This window comes from Salvia miltiorrhiza, chromosome 1, assembly GCF_028751815.1.
Source record: "Salvia miltiorrhiza cultivar Shanhuang (shh) chromosome 1, IMPLAD_Smil_shh, whole genome shotgun sequence".
NCBI lineage: Eukaryota > Viridiplantae > Streptophyta > Magnoliopsida > Lamiales > Lamiaceae > Salvia > Salvia miltiorrhiza.
In genome coordinates, this window is record NC_080387.1 from 65,619,685 (window position 1) to 65,639,784 (window position 20,100).

General features: G+C 33.7%; 2 protein-coding genes, 1 non-coding gene and 1 pseudogene across 3 annotated transcripts; 2 read left to right on the forward strand and 2 right to left on the reverse strand.

Annotated features, from left to right (window-relative positions):
* The first annotated feature begins 3,841 nt into the window (after positions 1-3,841).
* Positions 3,842-7,319, forward strand: LOC131005090 (protein NUCLEAR FUSION DEFECTIVE 4-like; annotated as a pseudogene).
* LOC131005091 (uncharacterized) lies at positions 7,266-8,156 on the reverse strand. The gene has a single exon (XM_057931897.1). It carries the CDS (start codon positions 8,154-8,156, stop codon positions 7,464-7,466), a length of 693 nt encoding a protein of 230 aa, XP_057787880.1. The 3' UTR covers positions 7,266-7,463.
* A 3,397-nt stretch (positions 8,157-11,553) lies between these two features.
* On the reverse strand, positions 11,554-13,763 carry LOC131005092 (amino acid transporter AVT6E). Its single transcript, XM_057931898.1, has one exon. The coding sequence runs from the start codon at positions 13,338-13,340 to the stop codon at positions 11,901-11,903; it is 1,440 nt and encodes a 479-aa protein (XP_057787881.1). The 5' UTR covers positions 13,341-13,763; the 3' UTR covers positions 11,554-11,900.
* A 5,938-nt stretch (positions 13,764-19,701) lies between these two features.
* On the forward strand, positions 19,702-19,773 carry TRNAM-CAU (transfer RNA methionine (anticodon CAU)). The gene has a single exon. It is a non-coding gene; the product is annotated as a tRNA-Met (tRNA).
* The last annotated feature ends 327 nt before the right edge of the window (positions 19,774-20,100 follow it).

Sequence of the window (20,100 nt, forward strand, 5' to 3'; positions counted from 1 at the left end):
ATGTATCTATTTAATTTGTTAAAAATCTTGTCACCACTAGGATTTGAACCCCAAACCAAAACGCTCATTCATAAATTTTTTTGACATGTTCATCAAAATGAAATGACTTGTTCACAACATTTTGAACAAATTCTCAATTATCAACACATTTAGCATTCTCAATTGAACCTTTCTCTAAAGATATATATATATATATACACACACACACACAAATAATAGTGAATGATTCCAATGAGATCCCTCATGTATGGTGAGATTTTAGATTGATTCGTATGTGTTGATTTAATGTATCCTATGACTAATATTTATCTAGAAGGAGAAAAATTTTACTTGGGTTCGAATCTTGAAGAAAACAAAAATTTAATTAATTTTTTGAATATCTTTATTTCGCAGTATATAATGCCTTATTCATCACTATATACTAATTTATTCATTAATCTCACATTTCATGATAATATATATATATATATATATATATATATATATATATATATATAGGCCAAGGTTCAATGAAGAAGGCCTAAATGTAAGAAAGAAGAGAGAAGTAATCTCATCCGTTGATCTTATCTAATCTAACGGACATGATTTATTCACGTCATGTTCAACGGATTTTTCTGTTGAACGTATGGGGGGTCGAACCCCAAAACCCCCAAAAATATTGTCCGTTAGATTATATATATATATATATAGGGTAGGGTTAATATAAAAACCCCTCTTAAGATGAAAACTAGGAACCAATTTAAAGCCATTGATTTAAATAAAATAGAGGGCTGAGATTAAACTACAGATGCACAATTTCGATTGCATAGATGCACAGTTTCAATTGCATAGATGCACAATTTAGATTTGCTTGAGTATTTTGCATTGTTGGTTTCAATTGCATAAATTGCATATTTTTTAAGTGCACAGTAAAATATAATAGATGCACAGTTTCTTTTGTTGACCAAATCCTAACCATTAGATCTAATATTTAAAAGGTCAAGATTAAGTTTCTAGTTCTCATTTTAACAGATGTTTTTATTAGAACCTCTTCCTATATATATATATATATATATATAGAGGTTCAACAGAAAAAACCCGACATAGTTAAAAAAAATTGGGCAACGGGAGATGGGATTCACTGCTGCAGAGCCGATGGAGCCCATCTATGAGCTCGAAAGCTTGACTGGCAGTTGTAAATGCTCTTGAACGCAAAAAAAATTCTGAACTTTTACATATAAATTAAATAAATAAATAGATATATAGATAATGGTCCCGCATAATTAAAGTGGTACATTAATTTACACCTAAAATGTGCCTATACTAGTACAAAAGTTGATAGAAAGCAATTTATTGCCGAAAAAGAAACAAAAAAGATTAAATAGGTGTTAAACAAGCATTTGTTGTTTATGCTTGTTAATTGTTATAGGGGTGATGCCGCGCGTAAATGGTAGACGGCGTCCCAAGCTTCAATCGATTCTAGGGTTTGAATCTAAGACAATGATAATTACGATTATCCACTTAATTTTGGGCTGATAAACAATCACTCATTTGGGTGATTAAATGCGAATCGAGTTATTAATCACGAGCTCCATCATGCAAACCAAATACTTGATTATGATAGATTATTTTATTAATCATGTCATATCACTCAAATCAATCGTCTCCTCAAAGTTTAGTTTTGAGTATCTTCCTACCTTATTTTATTTAATTTTTATATTTATTTTATTTAATTTGTCGATTGCCATTCTAACTTTGCAATTTTTTCAAAAAACTCGTTAGGCTCCAATCTCCATTAGAATTTCCAGTGACTGATTTTCGCAAACAAGTTACTGATCATATGAATTAAAAAAATAGTATATACTTAAGCGTATCGATATGTATACACACATGAAACTTTAGTCTAAGAAATTAGCAAATCTTCTAGAAAATCATTTTTCATGGACTCGGGTGCTTCAACTTCAAGTGGGCAATATAGAATAATTATGTTAGCTTTGACAAACTAAATAATTCGAGATTGAGGAGTGGGTAGCATATGACTTTACAATATGTATTTGTTTAATTTAAATTATATTATTTTTTATTAGTATAACTTAGCTGAAAATGTGGATTAAATTGTCATTTCTCTTGAAAAAAATTGTCAATTTTTATCTATCTACACAAGAGTTTTTATCGCGATGACAATATGTTAATACTACTCCGTCCACGAAAAAGTGCCCCATTTGGGTGTCGGCACGGGTACTAAGAAAGCTAATAAATTTATTTTGAGTGGGGTAAAAATTTCAATAGGAGTAGTGCTAATGACATTGATTAGTTTGTTAATATTTTCTTGTCTTTTAGTTGTTGAGAGTTTAAACAATCCTACTCTTTATTGAGTTCGATTTTAATGTTAAAGACTATTTAATTTTTATGCCTATTTTAATTCTTGTGTTTTTTTAACATATTCATTCTTGTTTTTTTATGTCTATTTTAATGTTAAAGACTATTTAATTTTTATTTTATTGTATAATTGTAGAGAAATCAATTGATTAGTTGGCAACTGGAATTCACACGTGAAGTGGATTTAATTTTCAAAACATATTTATTTTGCCATTGAGCTAATCAACAAACACACAGAGCCCAAAAGCCATTAAATTAGGCTGTAGATACAATTGGAGATACAATTTGGAGGGTTTGTGTGTATTTCTTCCACTTGTTTGCGTTCAGAGAAAGAGTAATTTAATTTTGGGGGAAATGAGATTGATTAGGCGTGGGAGAGTTGATTTCGTAGTTTTAATTAGTGAGTTAATTGCATAGATTAAATAAAATGGTGGATTTATTAATGACATAAGTTGTAAATAAATTGAAAAGCAAAGGGTATGAATAGGGGTGTCTAAACGGGGCGGGCCGGGTACCCGACCCCGATTTTTGTGCAATTATCATACCCGAGGACGCGGGTATTAGGGTACCCGCATACCCGCATTTCGATGAACTTTGCGATTTTTTTCCTTTTTATACTAACTTAATGCATTTGATTTTGTCCTTTTTATCTTAACAATGCGGCAATGCTTCTGATTTACATATTTCATATTTGTAATAGCATCAAAGAGAGACAAAAATCCAAATTGTTTTACATAATTGTTTCAGCATAATTATCACGTCTTTGATGCTCTACATCAAAAAGATACAAAAATTCATCCAAGTCAGACTACTAGTTATACATTATTTCAACTATGATCCTTCAATGAACTGAAAACAATATATTAAAATATTAAGATAATAAGATATTATTAAATTATATAAAATATTAAGAGAAGCAGCTGGTATTGCTGGGTAGGAGCATAGGAGGGTTTAGGAATAGGATTTTGAATTTTGTTTTTGGATATTAAGATAATAAGATATTATTAAATTATATAAAATATTAAAAATATATATTAATTAAATATGGGACGGGTATTCGGGTTACCCGATACCCGCATTTTTTGGGATTTCAATACCCGATCCCGACCCGCACCCCGTAAAAAGCGGGTATCGGGTACCCGAAACCCGCACGGGTATCGAAACCGGGTTGGGTATACCCGATACCCGTATCCTGTTTTAACACCCCTAGGTATGAATGTACAAAAAGATAAACATGACATTTTTTCGTGAAAAAAAAGGGGTAAGTAGGGCACTTTTTCGTGGATAGATGGAGTATTTATTTTGTAACTTGATAATTTTCCCAATTATTTTTCTCATAAAAGCATTACTAGTATATTTAACTAGCTTAAATATCCCCGATTTGGGGTGGATTAAATTTGAAAAAGTATAAAGTATCAAATCGTAATATCCTTGTAAGAATCAACGCACACATTCGGACCTTTTATAGTGACACTCTCCCCGCTCCCTGCACCAAATAGTCATACGGTACCCCAATTGCTGCACGTTTTTCTCTCTCTCTCTCTCTCTCTCTCTCTCTCTCTCTCTCCCCTAAAATGGTGGTGCTGAAAGAAGGCAGCCGGCCTCCATGGGTGAGCTTGGGGGCATCAGTTTGGGTGCAAATAGCAGCCGGAAACTCTTACACTTTCCCTCTCTACTCCCCCTCACTGAAATCAGTTCTGGGCTTCAACCAGCAGCAGCTAACACTTCTCGGAGTGGCCAATGATATCGGAGAAAATATTGGGATTCTTCCTGGTTTAGCTTGCAACAAATTCCCGCCCTGGGCCACGGCGTCTGCGCTTCTTTCTTGGGTTATGGTGTTCTCTGGCTCGCTGTTAGTCAGAGTGTTCAGAATCTGCCTTATTGGGTTGTAAGTTCTCGTTTTTTCGCCAAAGACTGGATTTTTTTTATTCTCATGTAGGGGTTAACATGAGTTATGTGATATTACTTATGTTCTTTAAATAATTTTTAGTTCTGAATTGGGGCGTTGGATGGTTATTGGGAAGTTGGATTCTATGTGTTTGAGTTGAATTGAGTGGTCATGTGGACATAGTGTTTTGTGTACCTTGAATCATAGGAAACCGGAAGTATGTTACAGAAAGAATGTTCTCGAATTTGTTGGTGTGGCTTCTACTTTGTTGAAGGTCAATCCAGTTAAACTAAGGGCTCGTTGTCATCTTTCTTTATTCTTCTAGTTTGCCATGTTGTTTTGATTTCATATGCGTTCCTCTAGTGAGTATTACAGTGTTTGAGTTGAATTGAGTGGAGATGTGGATATATTGTTTTGCCTATGTTTATGTTATTACTGAATCATAGCAAACAGGATGTCTCACAAAGAATGTTATTGAATTTTTTGGTGCGGCTTCCAATTTGTTGAAGGCCAATTTAGTTAAAGAAAGTATGCATTTTCATCTCTTTCTATTGGTCCATATTCTTTCGATTCCATGTGTTCTCTAGTGAGTATTCTTGCGTTGTACAGAGTTTCAAGTAATTTAGGTTTGAAAAAAAAAAGAAAAAAATCAGCTTGCTCAGCTGTTGAGTTCTTCATGTTGGAGATGAACTGAAGCTAATAAATTATCTAGAATGAAAAGAAATGGCTCATGTTTTTCTTTTTTTGATTCTTCTACTTACAATGCATCCTTTTAGAACCTATACTGTTTCCATATGATGTTGAACTTTGCATGTGTTCGTTATTTGCACAATTCATCGAGATGGAAATTCTATGTTTATATTGAGTGCTATGACTTAGAGTTAAACTTACTGTAAAGTGATAAAAGGTTTATATGTTTTAAAACTTATGTTATCTGCACTTCATGCACGCAGATGCATTTATTTTCTTTATTTCAAATCTTATATGATTATTTCCACCTTTACAATGATCCAGTTATTCTTTTTACAAAATCAATTTAATTCTTTGAGTATAAACTTCGCCTAATCATTGATAACATGACAGTTGTGGATCGCTCTGTGCATTGCCACTCATGGCAGTGCATGGCTTGGGACAGCAGTTCTTGTTACAAACATGAGGAATTTTCCTATCAGCCGGGGCGCTGTTGCTGGAATACTCAAAGGCTATGTTGGTTTAAGTGCTGCAGTTTTTACGGAGGTTTACACTATGGCCCTCGACGGGTCAGCTTCAAATCTACTGCTGCTGCTAACCCTAGGCATCCCTGTTGTAGGTTTGCTGATGATGTACTTTATCCGGCCTTGTACTCCCACTTCTGGGGAAGACTCTGCCGAGCATTGTCATTTTCTTTTCACACAAGCGGCTAGTTTCTTCCTTGCCGTTTATCTTCTTTCAACGACAATTTTGAAGGATTTGTTCTCTTTTAGCAACACTATTTCATTTTCGTTGATTGCCATAATGATTGTTCTTTTAATGGCCCCTCTATCGATCCCATTAAAAATGACAGTGTTCCCTTCGAATCACAACAAACCTGGTCTGTCCACCGATGTAGTTGGTGGAGATGGTTATACAAATGAAACCGATCCTCTATTGAACCCATCCTCGTCAACAGCGTATCTTGGTAGTTTTTACGAGCCTGAAGATATCCCCGAAGTGGATTTACTTCTTGCTGTTGGTGAGGGAGCAGTGAAGAAGAAAAGAAGACCTAGGAGAGGGGAAGATTTCAAATTTCGTGAAGCTGTAGTGAAGGCCGACTTTTGGCTTCTGTGGTCTGTCTACTTTCTTGGAGTTGGCTCGGGTGTAACTGTCCTTAATAATTTGGCACAGATTGGAGTTTCGCTTGGCGTGAACAATGCAACAGTATTATTGAGTTTGTTCAGCTTTTGTAACTTTTTGGGTCGCCTTGGTTCAGGAGTTGTATCTGAGCACTTTGTAAGGTACTACAAATACTGTCTCTTACTTTTTGTTTGATTTCTACGTTGAATTGCTGAAACCCTTATCATCATTCTATTTCATTAATTGATGAAATCTTTTTACCTCCACTAAAACATATGGGAGTCGGGAAATATGTTGAATTGTTCGAATCCTTCAGATAAATTCTATGGATTCTAAATTCACGCATATTTTTCTCTGCTCGTGAGTCGTGACATGGTCAAGTAATCCTTTCTCTCAATATAGTCAGCATTTGTTAATATCTTTGAAATAGTCAGCATTTTGCTTTTCTTGACATCCTCTCTCTCAATATAGCTCTTTGTTTTGCAGGTCAAAGACAATTCCTCGAACATTCTGCTTGGCTGTCGCTCAAGTACTCATGGTTGTATCGTTTCTTCTATACGCTTCAGCTCTGACTGGTACTCTGTACGCTGCCACAGCGTTGCTTGGGATTTGTTTTGGTACTCAATTTGGTGTAATGATTCCAACTGCTTCCGAGCTTTTCGGATTGAAAGATTTTGGCATAATCTTCAACTTTATGCAGTTGGGAAACCCTATCGGCGCACTTGTTTTCTCAAGTTTGCTTGCTAGTCAAGTATATGAATCGGAGGCAGCTAAGCAGTCAGGATCTTCTTGCATGGGTCCAAGCTGCTTTCGGCTCACATTCCTTGTTTTAGCAGGGGTCTGTGGTTTGGGAACTTTAATGAGCATAGTTCTAACCATAAGAATAAGACCAGTTTACCAAATGCTTTATGCTGGAGGCTCGTTCCGTCTGCCTCAAAGCTCCGGTCACTGATTACAGAAGAAGCCATTCTAGAATTATAGATAATAGCTGATGGATTTAGGATCATGTTTGAACTTTTGTTAGGGCTATAAAGCATCAGACTTTTTACTGCTCTGATGTGTAATTGCCTGGTCATACTCGATATTTTGATTGTTGATGTGATGTCAGTCGAAGGCTGATTCGACTGCCAAAAAGATCACACCTCGTGTCAAATGATTTTTCACTCATATGCAAGGATTGGTTTACAGATGCTATCAGTAAGCTATATGTGTAAAAAAGAACTTTATTATCTGATGTGAGAAGATTGATTTACATATAGTATAACAAGTTGTATATATATATTCTACTCGTTTCGTGGATCTTTCTTATTACAGGAAAAGCATATGGGAATGCAAGAGAGGAAGATCGGTTTCAGAAGCCCGAAGCTAGTCTTAAGGCGCTGCAATAGAAAAGGTAACCTTATATTCACGTCGGCTTCAAGTTCTTGAACATCGAATCCCACTTGATTTCTTCTGTGCTACTCGACCAATAATCCCTATCTGGAGAATGAATTGTAGTTCTTGAAAAGCTGCTGTTCCAAGGGTTAGCCAGGGCTTCCGCTGTCGTGATATGGCCCGACTCAGCATTGGCCTCAGACTCGACCCAAATGGAGCTCTGACTCGAACCTGAGCTTCTAGAGCCCTCCATGGGACTCCCGTTTGTCAGCATCAAGATCCCCGGGTCAGACACGAAGCTAGGACCATCACTCCCTATCACCGGCCACTCTGTCTTGCCCGGGGGCGCCCTCAGCCTCTTGTTCCTCTGCAGCATCGACACCTTCCATCTCAAACTGTGGTTTCTGCTTGGGACAACCGAAAGAGGCAAGCGATCATGATGGAGCAGCGCCTGAATGTGCTTGACCACATAGTTCTTGGTTTGCTTGATTGCAAGCATGAACCACAAGACCGGGTATATGCTCCTCCTCCCCTTCTTCTTCCTGGCTAGCTTGAGTATCTCCAACCGGTGTTTGGCTATCGAGACGCCCATGCTCTGCAGAAACTCGTGGCTGAAATAGGCTACGTCGTCTTGGCCGAGCTCGTTGTGGGTGAAGGTGAGGGCGTACTCGTAGACAACACAAGGATCGAGCTCTGTTTTTGATAACCAAGTGAACCAGTCCATTCTTCTTTAGAGGTATAACTATTTTATCTCTGCTTCTTGAATTCAAAAGATGTGTGTAGAGGAGCAAGAAAATGGCAAAATGTGAAGATTTTAATGCCATTTTAGAGTGTTATTGGTTCAAATTTATTGTGGGTTGGTAGTTGAACTTGAGAGTGACAAAAGACTAAAGGTAGTTTTACCCTATTTAAGGCCATGTTCCTTTGAGAAATTAGGGTAAGTTTCTCACACTTTTTTCCCATAGGAGTGTAGCCTAAGGCATTCTTTGGAGAAAAAATCTTACTCTGTGGGCCCATACTTGAAAATTTTATTAATTTTCACGAATTATATTAAACATACATGAATTAGTTAGACGAAGCTTGGACACTCGAGTTACCAAAAAAAATTCACAATTTACATAACTAACCATGTAGAAGAAGGATTTTCAAGATAGTTGGCCTAAATATGCTGACTAGTTTTGTGCTGGCAAAAAAGAAAGCATCACGTGATCATCTGCCAACTTCGAAAGTAGGTTCTCTAGATGGAAAGTGTGGTTATTTAAAAAAATTAATCAAATTATTCCATAAATTATTTAAAAACGAACTAGTTTTTTTTTTTTTTTTGGGCTCGACTGAGATTTGATGAAAAGACAAATTATATAAAAAACAAGAATGTGAGTTATGTTTGGCTTCGATAAAAAATCGTTCGGGAAATATTCAATCGATAATTAGACAAGTATGGAAGTTGGTGGCAGTTCGAATATATATAAACTTTCAATAGATGTATTTTTAATGACAAAATTTCTTGTTTGGAAATTCCAACTGGCAGCTGGACATTATGAGTGCATTTTCGACCGTATAAATTTAATGACGTGAAAATTTGAGGTGTCTCAAATCATTAAATGACATTGTTTTTCTTTCTTTTCTTTTTTTTTTTTTTTGAAAACGGTTTTGTTTTGATTACATGAAATATCTCAAAATTTTCTATTATTAAATCTGTATAAAATATCATACATTCATACCTAAAATTCAACTCTTAATTTATGTTTTACTACCAAATTAATTTATGCTGCTTAAATAATATTTTTATTAAATAGAAATTAAGCTAAAATTATCACTAAGTCAATTTATATGGCTAAATGAGTATGTATGTTTATATTTTTTCTAATTCAGTTTACCAAAATTATTGCAAATGCAGTCAGTATTTTGTGGAAGGCTCATCTCATTTATGATCTTTGCTCAACCAACCTTCACCATTTCTAGTAATTAATTGGGTCCAGCTCCATGAAGAGAAATGAAGTATTGAATTATTTATGAAAAAAGCAGCAGATGCAGCAAAATGAATGATAAATTATCAGCATTATCAAAATATTAAATGTATCTGAATATTCAATTACAATTAATACCTCGTGTGGTGAATTTCTAGTTTATTAATCTCGCATTCATCACTTCTAATTTCTAATTATTGTTTTTTCAGACAAATATCACGAACTAGAAAAAACCTTTTGTATTTATGATATAGATAATGTTTGGTGTGCAGATGCTACATTGGCGTGTGCTATTATTAATTTGGTATAATATAAAAATGGATTTTTGAAACGGTATACTCTCCCAGTTTATTAGACGTCAATTTGTTATTGGATGTTCCAAGATATAATCAACTTTTAAATTTAATTATTAGTATATTTTTTTATTAAATATTTTTCTTTAATATTTGTGAAGATAATATATGGAATAATAAATAAGAATAAAAAATAATTACATATAAATTATATTTTTTAATACGTATTTTTGTAATACGTATCAAAAAACAATGTGAACTATTAAAATAGAACGACATCATTACTCCTAGTGTCTGAGAAACCTAACTGCCCAAAACTAAACTTTCACCATAAACACCGTTAGCGAGTAAAAACTTTAAAATGGTATATACACTATAAGTGGCGGAGCTATGTATAGGCTGGGGTGAGCTGAAGCACACCTCCATTTTTTTTAATTATTTTTATTATTTATAAATAATACTTCTTCCATCCTATTACAAATCATGTCTTATTACTTTTGAGTACAGAGATTAAAAAATATGTAATTAGTAGATAAAGTGGGTTAGTGAAAATTATTTAAATATTAAGTATAGAAAAATAATATATTGTCAAAAAAGAAATGAGACATTTGTAATGAGACATCCCATTATAGAAAGTGACATTTATAATGGGACGGAGAAAATAATAAATAAATAGAGAGAGTAGAAGATTCTCAACAATGGATAACGAGAAGATATTGTTAACGTTTTTAATTAATCAATGAATACACGTCAAAATCAATTGTCATTATTTTTTCACACAAAAATAACTAGCTTACCACATATTTATTCTTAAGTTCTTTGTAATGTATTGAAACTATATAACCTATAAAAATATTGTTTCCTCCGAAATTATCCTATATAACCTATATATCCACGAAATTATCCGTGGATATCAAATGCCTCTCAAACCCACCCTAATAGGTTCAGGTTTTTGCGGATATTCGTTACCCGCGGGTAGATTGCCATCCCTAGCAGCCACGATATAACTACATAGATTTATTGAAAAGGGAAAAGCAAAATCCAATCACATACAACAGTAATCTTTATTTCATTTTTGATATGTCACCCAAATATATGTCCTTTTTATTTTTTGACACCACCTCACATATAATTTAATAATTTATCTCTTAATGTGTGATCCTTTCTCCACTGTAAGTACTCTTAACATGTGATCATTTCTCCACTATCAATATACTCAATAGCGAAAGACATGCCTCTATTTTCATATCCTACAAGTTATTTTTTATTTTTTAATGATGATATACGATAAATAGCTATGAATTAGTTAAATAGGAGAAAATTTTATTTATTTTATTTATTTATTTTAAATTTAAAAGTGATATAATTATTTAAAAAATTAATTAAATTAATCAAGTTTTTCTCTATTTAACTAGTTTATGCTAGCCATAATATATAGTAGGTCTGTAAATGAACAAAACTACTCGCAAGTTATTCGAGATTTGGTTTGAAAAAAGCTCGTTCGGAGCTCGATTGGATAGTAAACGAGTGGAACTCGAGCCTGATTTCGAGCTCGATAATTGTATCGAGTCAAGCTCGAGGGTGACAGCACTCGGCTCATTAAGCTCGCAAACATGTTTACAAACCTTCAATTAAGTTAGTGCATGAGCCTTAAACGAGACGAGCTCGAGCTAGAACTCGAACTCGAACTCGAACTCGAGTAGCATATTAATTAAGAATATAGTAACCCAAATTAAGAACACCTACCAAAAGTATCACATCCATACATCCTCAACAATTTAGATCATAAGCACATACAAACCACACTCTCCGTGTGTGTGTGTGTGTGCAACAAATCATTAAGAAGAAGAAAAAGAAGTCATAACACAAAAATCACCAAGATTGCTGGAAATTGAAGGCCAGTGAGGTATACAACACAAATGGAGCTCAATGTAATGATACATAGTTGCACTAAATCGATGCTTTTTAGTGGCACTGTATAATCTAATTGTACAGACAAGAATAGCCAAAAAAAAATCTCATTCTCTATAAGGGAAGGAAAAGGAGTATAGAATTGGTCGCGAGCAAAGTCCTGAGATACGAAAGCACGCCAAGCTTTAGCAGAACATCCCTTTTTGGCTATGATGGCGAAAGTGGCAATACAACAAATGTTAGTTCTCTATATTCTAAATCATTCGACGGTATTAGAGCACAACTCCATGAGCAGAGCTATGCAGAATCACCCTTGAGGCCATAGATATTGCCAACCACTCCAACAATACTAACTATAACCGCCAACGTTAACATGAACCAAGACAATAACCTCTCGACAATGCTTAGCCTGTTGTTCCCTTCTTTGTTTAACCTCAATGCAACCAGAGGTGGAAAGGTGAAACCTAACGAGACTGCTGTTGTTGCTCCCGTAAACTTAAAAGCCGTCCAAATATTAGGTATCATCGTCGAGCCCAAATATATAAGCCCTAAGAGCACGAAAGTTAAGACCAGACACCGCTTCCTGCTCTCCGAGAGAGGATTCAATCCTTCAAAAATCAATGTGTCCACAGTTTGCCTCAAGGAAAAATGAATGACCGGGAACACAAGAACCAAATGCAGAATATAACCTATACGAACAAAGTAGTTCAAAGCTGTGCTAAACCGGATGCCAAGATCCTTATCGAAGTTAGTGAGCACATCAGATTCAGTATCCTCCCCAAAGAGTAAATAGCCAGCTATAGCAGTAGAAGCATACACAGCAACACAAATTGCAGCTGTGATCCTTCCCACAAGGTACATTTTACTCGGTGAGCGCCCTTCAAGCTCGTTATAAATTGGTTGGACATTAAAGTGGCACACATAAGCGTTTGACATGATGGGAATCACCACAAGCAGATCAAGAATCGCCTTCTTGGATCCAAAATCAGGCATCATCCTAGGGGGTTCAATTTTCCCCTCAACAAGCTTGATAAGAGCCACAATAAACACGACAACAACAAAAACAATTGCAAGCGCTACAGAAGCTGCTGAAGTCGTGCTCAAGGAATCAATCTTATCCAAGGTACACAACGGTGCAAGAAACAGCACTAGAACTATTAGAATCACTATCTTCCTGTGATCCCAAAAACCATGACCCCACCATTGGTCAAAAACTCCCATGTGATGAAGGGATCCAGACATCACATCCCCAATGATGATCAAATACACAACCAAAACACCGGCATTGTTAACGATTATGCAAATTTCGGACAAAGTCCTAGCAGTCCTACCCAATGCAGCCTCAACAACCTCCCCATATGTGGCTGCCTTACATTGGACAGCAAACCTCACTAGCAACTCCACACTGATTTCAGACAAAATAGCCATAAAAAATATCAAGAATACACCAAAAAATAGCCCCAAAACTTTCATTGTCGCAGGCAAGGCCATGATGCCAGCACCAATGATAGAGGTGGTGAGATTGAAAACAGCACCATAAATCCCAGACCCAGATTTATTTTCACCAAAAATAAGCGGTAAATCATCAAAATCAATGTCATCTTCATCATCCAAACCATTTGCATTAGGTCGATTTGAATACCCATTTTCATGATCGGGTGAAATCAATCTGAAAGCTTGAGTCTTCAATAGAAAATTTTCATCTTTCACATCTAATTTCGAGTAATTGCTATCCATCTCTGCTTCTCAATCTACCAATACGCATACATGTACACACGAAAACACTGCACCCCTCCCTCTCTACAATGTAAAAATTCAAAAGCAACTATGTAGATTGCCAGTAAAAACCCAGAGAGGAAACCGCGAAACTTACAGAAATTTTGGATGAAAAAATTGACGCGGGATTTCTTGAAATTCAAGAATGGGCTGATTTTGGTAAAAGGGGATCCCAGATCTTAGCTGCAATTGCTAAGAATTTTATCTGAATCGGCAAAAGAACCAATGAGAATAGCAGAAATATAAGATTTTTGGATTTGGAGTTGTTGAATCTTGAATTCTGCTCAAAACGTTTCCATTGGAGGTTGGACTTGGTTGTTTTTCAACTTCCTTTTTTTTCTGTGAGGTGCTTATTAAATTATTTATTCCAATTTCAGATGCATAGTTTATGGGGAAGTTTCACTTTACCCTCCTTCCAAGTTTGGTTTTGGCCCTTTTACTTTTGCCAAACTAAACTTTGACTCGATAAAATTGAATTGAATCTACCTACAAAAACCGAACCAAAATCGTTCATTTCCATTTGGTTTGTAGCGTTCAAAATTTCCGATTTGAGTTGGAATGCTAAACGTGTTGAAATCGGATTGGCTGAATTTCTTTTAATGTTTATTTCTTTTTAAACATAGTACTCACTCCGTCCCACGAATCTTGACACGTTTGGTTTCGGCATGTGAATTAAGGAGTTGTAGATTAGTGATTTAAGTGTGTAGATAATAAAGCATAAAAGTGATAAAGTAGGAGAGAGAATGTAATAAAGTGATAAAATAGGAAATAAAATGTAAGTAACACCATTTATTTTTGGACTAATTATTACCTTATTTGGAAATGCGTCAAGATTCGTGGAACGATCCAAGAAAGAATACGTGAAGATTCGTGGGATGGAGGGAGTAGTTTTATATTTGATCCATCCACTCTTAACAAATATATATCTTTATAAAAAATTAAGAAATGATAATTACATAAATTGTGTTACCATCTAAGAAACTCTTTTAGTAAAACTATCAAAAGTTTTTCAATTGTGTTTAAGATATAAATAATTTTTCAATTTGGATTGGGTTAATAGTACAACTGTACAAGTAATATTAGTGGCAAATTGGCAATCCTAATTTGAAATCGAATAGAGTAGCATCGAGAAGTGTAAATTTTGACCCGAATCGATCACCATCAACAAAATTATAGCAACCCCCTTTCTAAATTCAGCTCATTTGTGGCAATAATTCTAATTATTCCGCATAGAAAATGATAAAAAGAAGAAAGATTCAACAAAAAATCATTTCTAATTAAACTCCCAAGGAAACATTATATCGATATGATCATCGGAGAAACACAGAAATAACTGAAGCTTGATTCCCAAAATTGTCTCAATTCATAAAAAGTATCGTAAAAAATAAATAACAGCGATGTATGATCGATTTCTATAAAATTTTACCTATTTACAGTAAAATTGGGTTATATGTAACTGATGTGTTCTACCTCTTCGATGCACGCGATCGGCCGCCGATGAGCGTTAATTCTCTTTCTCATACGCGAATGCCTATTGACATTAAGCTCGTTTGATACGGATGATTAGGGTGTATAATATATCTATGACACTTTAATATTTTGTTTGGTAAGGAGTAATACGAAACACATTGTCCTTTATGAATTAAAAGTCCGAAAATATTATACGTACTGATTTGAGAGATTCTGTATACCAGTACGCAATATAAATCTTAATTATAATTATTATTAACTTTATATAATCTTAATACATCATACCAAATAATATATGGTATTATATTTTATAGATATTTTACTTTTAAATCAAACATGATATTAATATGCTATATAGTAAAACACATCCCAATTAAACATATCTCACTTTACAAAAACAAGTATCGAAGGTTAAAAAAGTAAAGAGCCATGGCAGCATCATTACTTATTACCAATACCACATGAGAGACTCCAATAATTGAACTTTTCCAGGAAAGTAAAACATTTGCGCCGCGAGCTTACTACTATATTTATTTTACAAATTTGTACCCAAATGTGACTTTTTGTAATATTACAGTCTATAGTTATTTCTATGTATATATTAATCTATTTTTAAATTCAATAAGAATTAAGTGACTTGAGATAAAACTGAAGTTCAGTCATACTTTGGTAAATTCTGTTGTTTAAAATAGTTATATAAGTGCTATTAATAATTTGATAAGTAATTTAATATTAACGGAATTCTCGTACAACTAACATTACAACCACTTGTTATTATTATTATTATTTATTATGGACGCACCAATTATCTATTCACGGCTAGATTATTAATCGACAAATTAGTCGCATTTAAGTTTTGGTACATACGTTTTTGGTTACTAAACATTGAACATCAACAAACACACTCGCAAACATGTTAGAAGTGGATATTTAGCACTCGTACTTATCCTCAAATTAAACTTTATCCTTGAAGAGAAATATGTGACATTTAAACCAATTGGTACGTATAAAGGTACATGGACCAAATTTTAATGCAAATGAAATAAAAAAGGTAAAACTTTAATGTAAATGAAATAAAAAGAAATAAAAAAGGTAAAATTTTAATGTAAATGAAATAAAAAGGGCATAATAAAGTAAAAGTGCATGGACTTAAATATCTGTTATGATGAGGACTAAATTGTGCACTAGCGCTGTGCTTAACAGTGCAGTGCTGGAATATCTCTTTAATTATTATTAGTATTTAATGTTATTATTATTATTATTATTTCGCATATTTGGTACTGCGCTAACTTTGGCTTCCAGTACAGGTATTCGACCTTAGCTCTCAGTGTTGTTTATTCAGCCCAAAGACGAAGATCGTTGTAATAGAGGCTTAGGCCCAACTACTTGTGCTAATGGGCCTTAGGTTTACCTTAGTGCATATAAATAGAAGTTTGCTTATTAGATTAGGGGGCTCTTTTCATTTTTACTCTTAGCTCACACTGTAAAATATAAATTCTCCAAATATAGTGAAAAACACTCGAATGTCCTCCCGTGGATGTAGATCCTTGCGATCGAACCACATAAATTTTGGTGTCGTTTATCGTTTTATTTAGTTTTAATTTAGGTGTTGATGTTAAACTCATCACATTATTCTTTCCATTATTGCGTGCTCTTTTTGGTTGATAAATTTATCATGAGATAATGAAGAGTAATAGAAATTTATTCATTATAATGAGAACACACCTTTATTATAAACAAATGAGTTGTATATTATATGCGTGTGTTGACTTAACGGTAGCTAGGAGATTAATGTTCAAGACCTAAGATCTCCTTGGTTCAAGTCCTCCGTCACGTGATTTTTGAATTTTTTTATTTACTTCTGGAATAGTTCAAAAAAAAAAAGATATATTTTGATTATCTAAAACTAATCAAACGAAGTTGCATTACCTAATGTTAAACTGTTGTTTTTGTTTGTTTGTTTAGGCGAGACTGTTATACACTTATTTACTTAACAATCTATTTTTATTTGGGCAAATTGCATGAAAATACCTCATTTTATACCAAAATTTGGTTTTTTGACAATCTTTTCAATTGTAGCAAAAATTTGAATTACCTTTCAATTTGTTGCAATTGACTTCCGGAGTAATTTTTCGGCCAACTTAATGTTGATGTGGATTCCCGTAAAGTTGATGTGGCATGCCTCGCCGGACGACAAATTGCATGAAAATACCCCACTTTATACCAAAATCTGGTTTTTTGACAATCTTTTTAATTGTAGCAAAAATTTGAACTACCTTTCAATTTGTTGCAATTGACTTCTAGAGTAATTTTCCGGCCAACTTAATGCTGATGTGGATTCCCGTAAAATTGATGTGGCACGCCTCGCCGGCTAATCAAACGAGAACGTCTCTAATTACCTTAAGCGATGTCGTTTTCCACGATTTTAAGCAAATTACAATTTCTAGTTTTATATATTTGTCGATTAGGGCTTCAAATGTCCTCATTTCTTCTCCCAAATTTTCTCATCTCAGTTGAAATTCTTGTTCCATAAATTCTCATTTGCAGCAAAAATCTTTGAACTGGTGGATTCTTCTTCTCAAACGGGACGACTGAGCTCATACAATTTCCCTTTACCTCCAAAATTCTGCAGATGCAAAGAACCAGAGCCGTGCATCTTGCAGGCTTCAAATAGTGTGACTAATCCGGAGAGGCGCTACTTCTCATCATGTACAAAAATACCCACATCAAGTATCTTGTACTCTTTAAAATATACTTTTATTTAATTCATATGTTTTTTTTTCTTTAGAAAATTTATGGAACAAGAATTTCAACTGAGATGAGAAAATTTGGGAGAAGAAATGAGGACATTTGAAGCCCTAATCAACAAATATATAAAACTAGAAATTGTAATTTGCTTAAAATCGTGGAAAACGACATCGTTTAAGGTAATTAGAGACGTTGTCGTTTGATTAGCCGGCGAGGCATGCCACATCAACTTTACGGAAATCCACATCAACATTAAGTTGGCCGAAAAATTACTACGAAAGTCAATTGCAACAAATTGAAAGGTAGTTCAAATTTTTGCTACAATTGAAAAGATTGTCAAAAAGCCAGATTTTGGTATAAAGTGGGGTATTTTCATGCAATTTGTCGTTTAATTAGCCGGCGAGGCGTGCCACATCAACTTTACGGGAATCCACATCAGCATTAAGTTGGCCGGAAAATTACTCCGGAAGTCAATTGCAACAAATTGAAAGGTAGTTCAAATTTTTGCTACAATTGAAAAGATTGTCAAAAAACCAGATTTTGGTATAAAGTGGGGTATTTTCATGCAATTTGCCCTTTTTATTTTTATAAATTTACTTCTTTTTCGATGCAAAATAGTAAATAAAACGAATCATGGTATTTTTTATATAAATTTAATTTTTTTCACACCAATTAATAGAATATAAAATAGTATATCATATTATCCAAATATTTAAATATTATTATTCAAAAAATGTTTCAACCTTTAAACAGTGTCACAGAAAATGCTACGAATCACAATTTGCCATCTAAAAAATATGACGTGCAATCTATGTGAAGAACTAATTGGCAACATTTTTTTATGTGAAGAGTTGATTATTATAAATCGAAAATGTATATCCCTCAAAAAAAAAATATCGAAAATGTATAACTTGGGTATTTTTGTGATATTGTCTAAGTGCTTGTTTGATTCAAGTAGAGGAATGGAAAGAGAATGTAAATAAAATAAGGGAACGAATAATAACTGTTATTTTTATTGAGTGTTTGGTTCAATAACAGAAATGAATTACTAGTAATGGATTCCATTTCTGTTGTTTCTCCTCTATTATGAGAGGTAACAAATGGAATGATTAAGTTCCCTCAAATAAATTTAATGATTAACTCATTATCCAAATTAAATAATAAATAATAGATTCAATCTATTAAATCCTTTTCCAAGCTCCAAAAAAGTCCAATCAAACATGGCTAAGTGGGAATATGATATGGAATATTAGGCTTCTCTTTTTGGGTTAAGCATAATGTATAAAAATTAGGTATATCTTTTTAAGCCTATGAAGACTATGATAAGACGATTTACGCTCGACTTAGATTTGTTTATATTGGATGTGTTTACTTTAGTAGTAAAATTTTCATTTGAAAATGATGGATAAGAAAAGGTGAGGTGATATTATTTTTTTCTCCTTTTTTTATCATGTGTTTTCTTTATTAGAAATAGATGGATAAACAAATTGAAATGTTGGAAAATATTTTCACACCCTCCCAATAGGATAATATTATCCAACATTTGTGAGAAAATGAGTGAAAAATGGCTGCCCGAATAAATTTTTCAGCCTGACCGGAGAAAATTATTCATCATAAAAAATATGTGAAAATGATGAAAAATATATTTTTTCTAACATTTTCTATCAAAGTAAACACACTCTAAATGGATAACATGGGCATGCTTCATATAAGCATATTGAGAATTCGCTCTAAAAAATTGTGTAACGCTATATGTACAAGTTATTTTTGTATTTCACCAAATTTCGTTTATTCCTTAGCTAGATTTATGTAATCCACCAAAATTCGTTTATTCATGGGCTAGATTTCTGTATTCTACTGATTTTTTTATTTACTTTTTAACTTCAATAGTTTTTGTTGGAGTTAAAATCCATTACAACAGAATACAAAAATATTAGGATTTAAATTGTAACACTTTTAAAATGTCTTAAACAAAAACAATAGGCAATATTATGTATTTTCCGTTTCATTATATAAAAATCAGATTTGTACCTTTCTTGAAACTTCAAATCAACAACCTTTTGTTTTTATTATATATAACAAACTTCTCTAAACATAAATATCAATCAGAGTGGCGCAGCGGAAGCGTGGTGGGCCCATAACCCACAGGTCCCAGGATCGAAACCTGGCTCTGATAAGTTCCAGAGCAAGCTTTTAAATTTCCACTCAATTTTTTATTTTATTTTACATAGTTCTTTTCGATCACTATCCACCATATATAAAAAATAACGAGCAAGCTTTTAAATTTCCACTCAATTTTTTATTTTATTTTACATAGTTCTTTTCGATCACTATCCACCATATATAAAAAATAGTAAAAACTAAATTAAATAAGGAAACTAAATTATATAAGGTTAAATTCTTTCATCGCAGGGAAAGCATAACTGAATTCTTATAAATTTCCACTCAATTTTTTATTTTATTTTACATAGTTCTTTTCGATCACTATCCACCATATATTAAA

Excerpts from the sequence above, each read along its gene's own strand:
- LOC131005091 (XM_057931897.1), bottom strand. The coding sequence starts at position 8,156 with ATGGACTGGTTCACTTGGTTATCAAAAACAGAGCTCGATCCTTGTGTT.
- LOC131005092 (XM_057931898.1), bottom strand. The coding sequence starts at position 13,340 with ATGGATAGCAATTACTCGAAATTAGATGTGAAAGATGAAAATTTTCTA.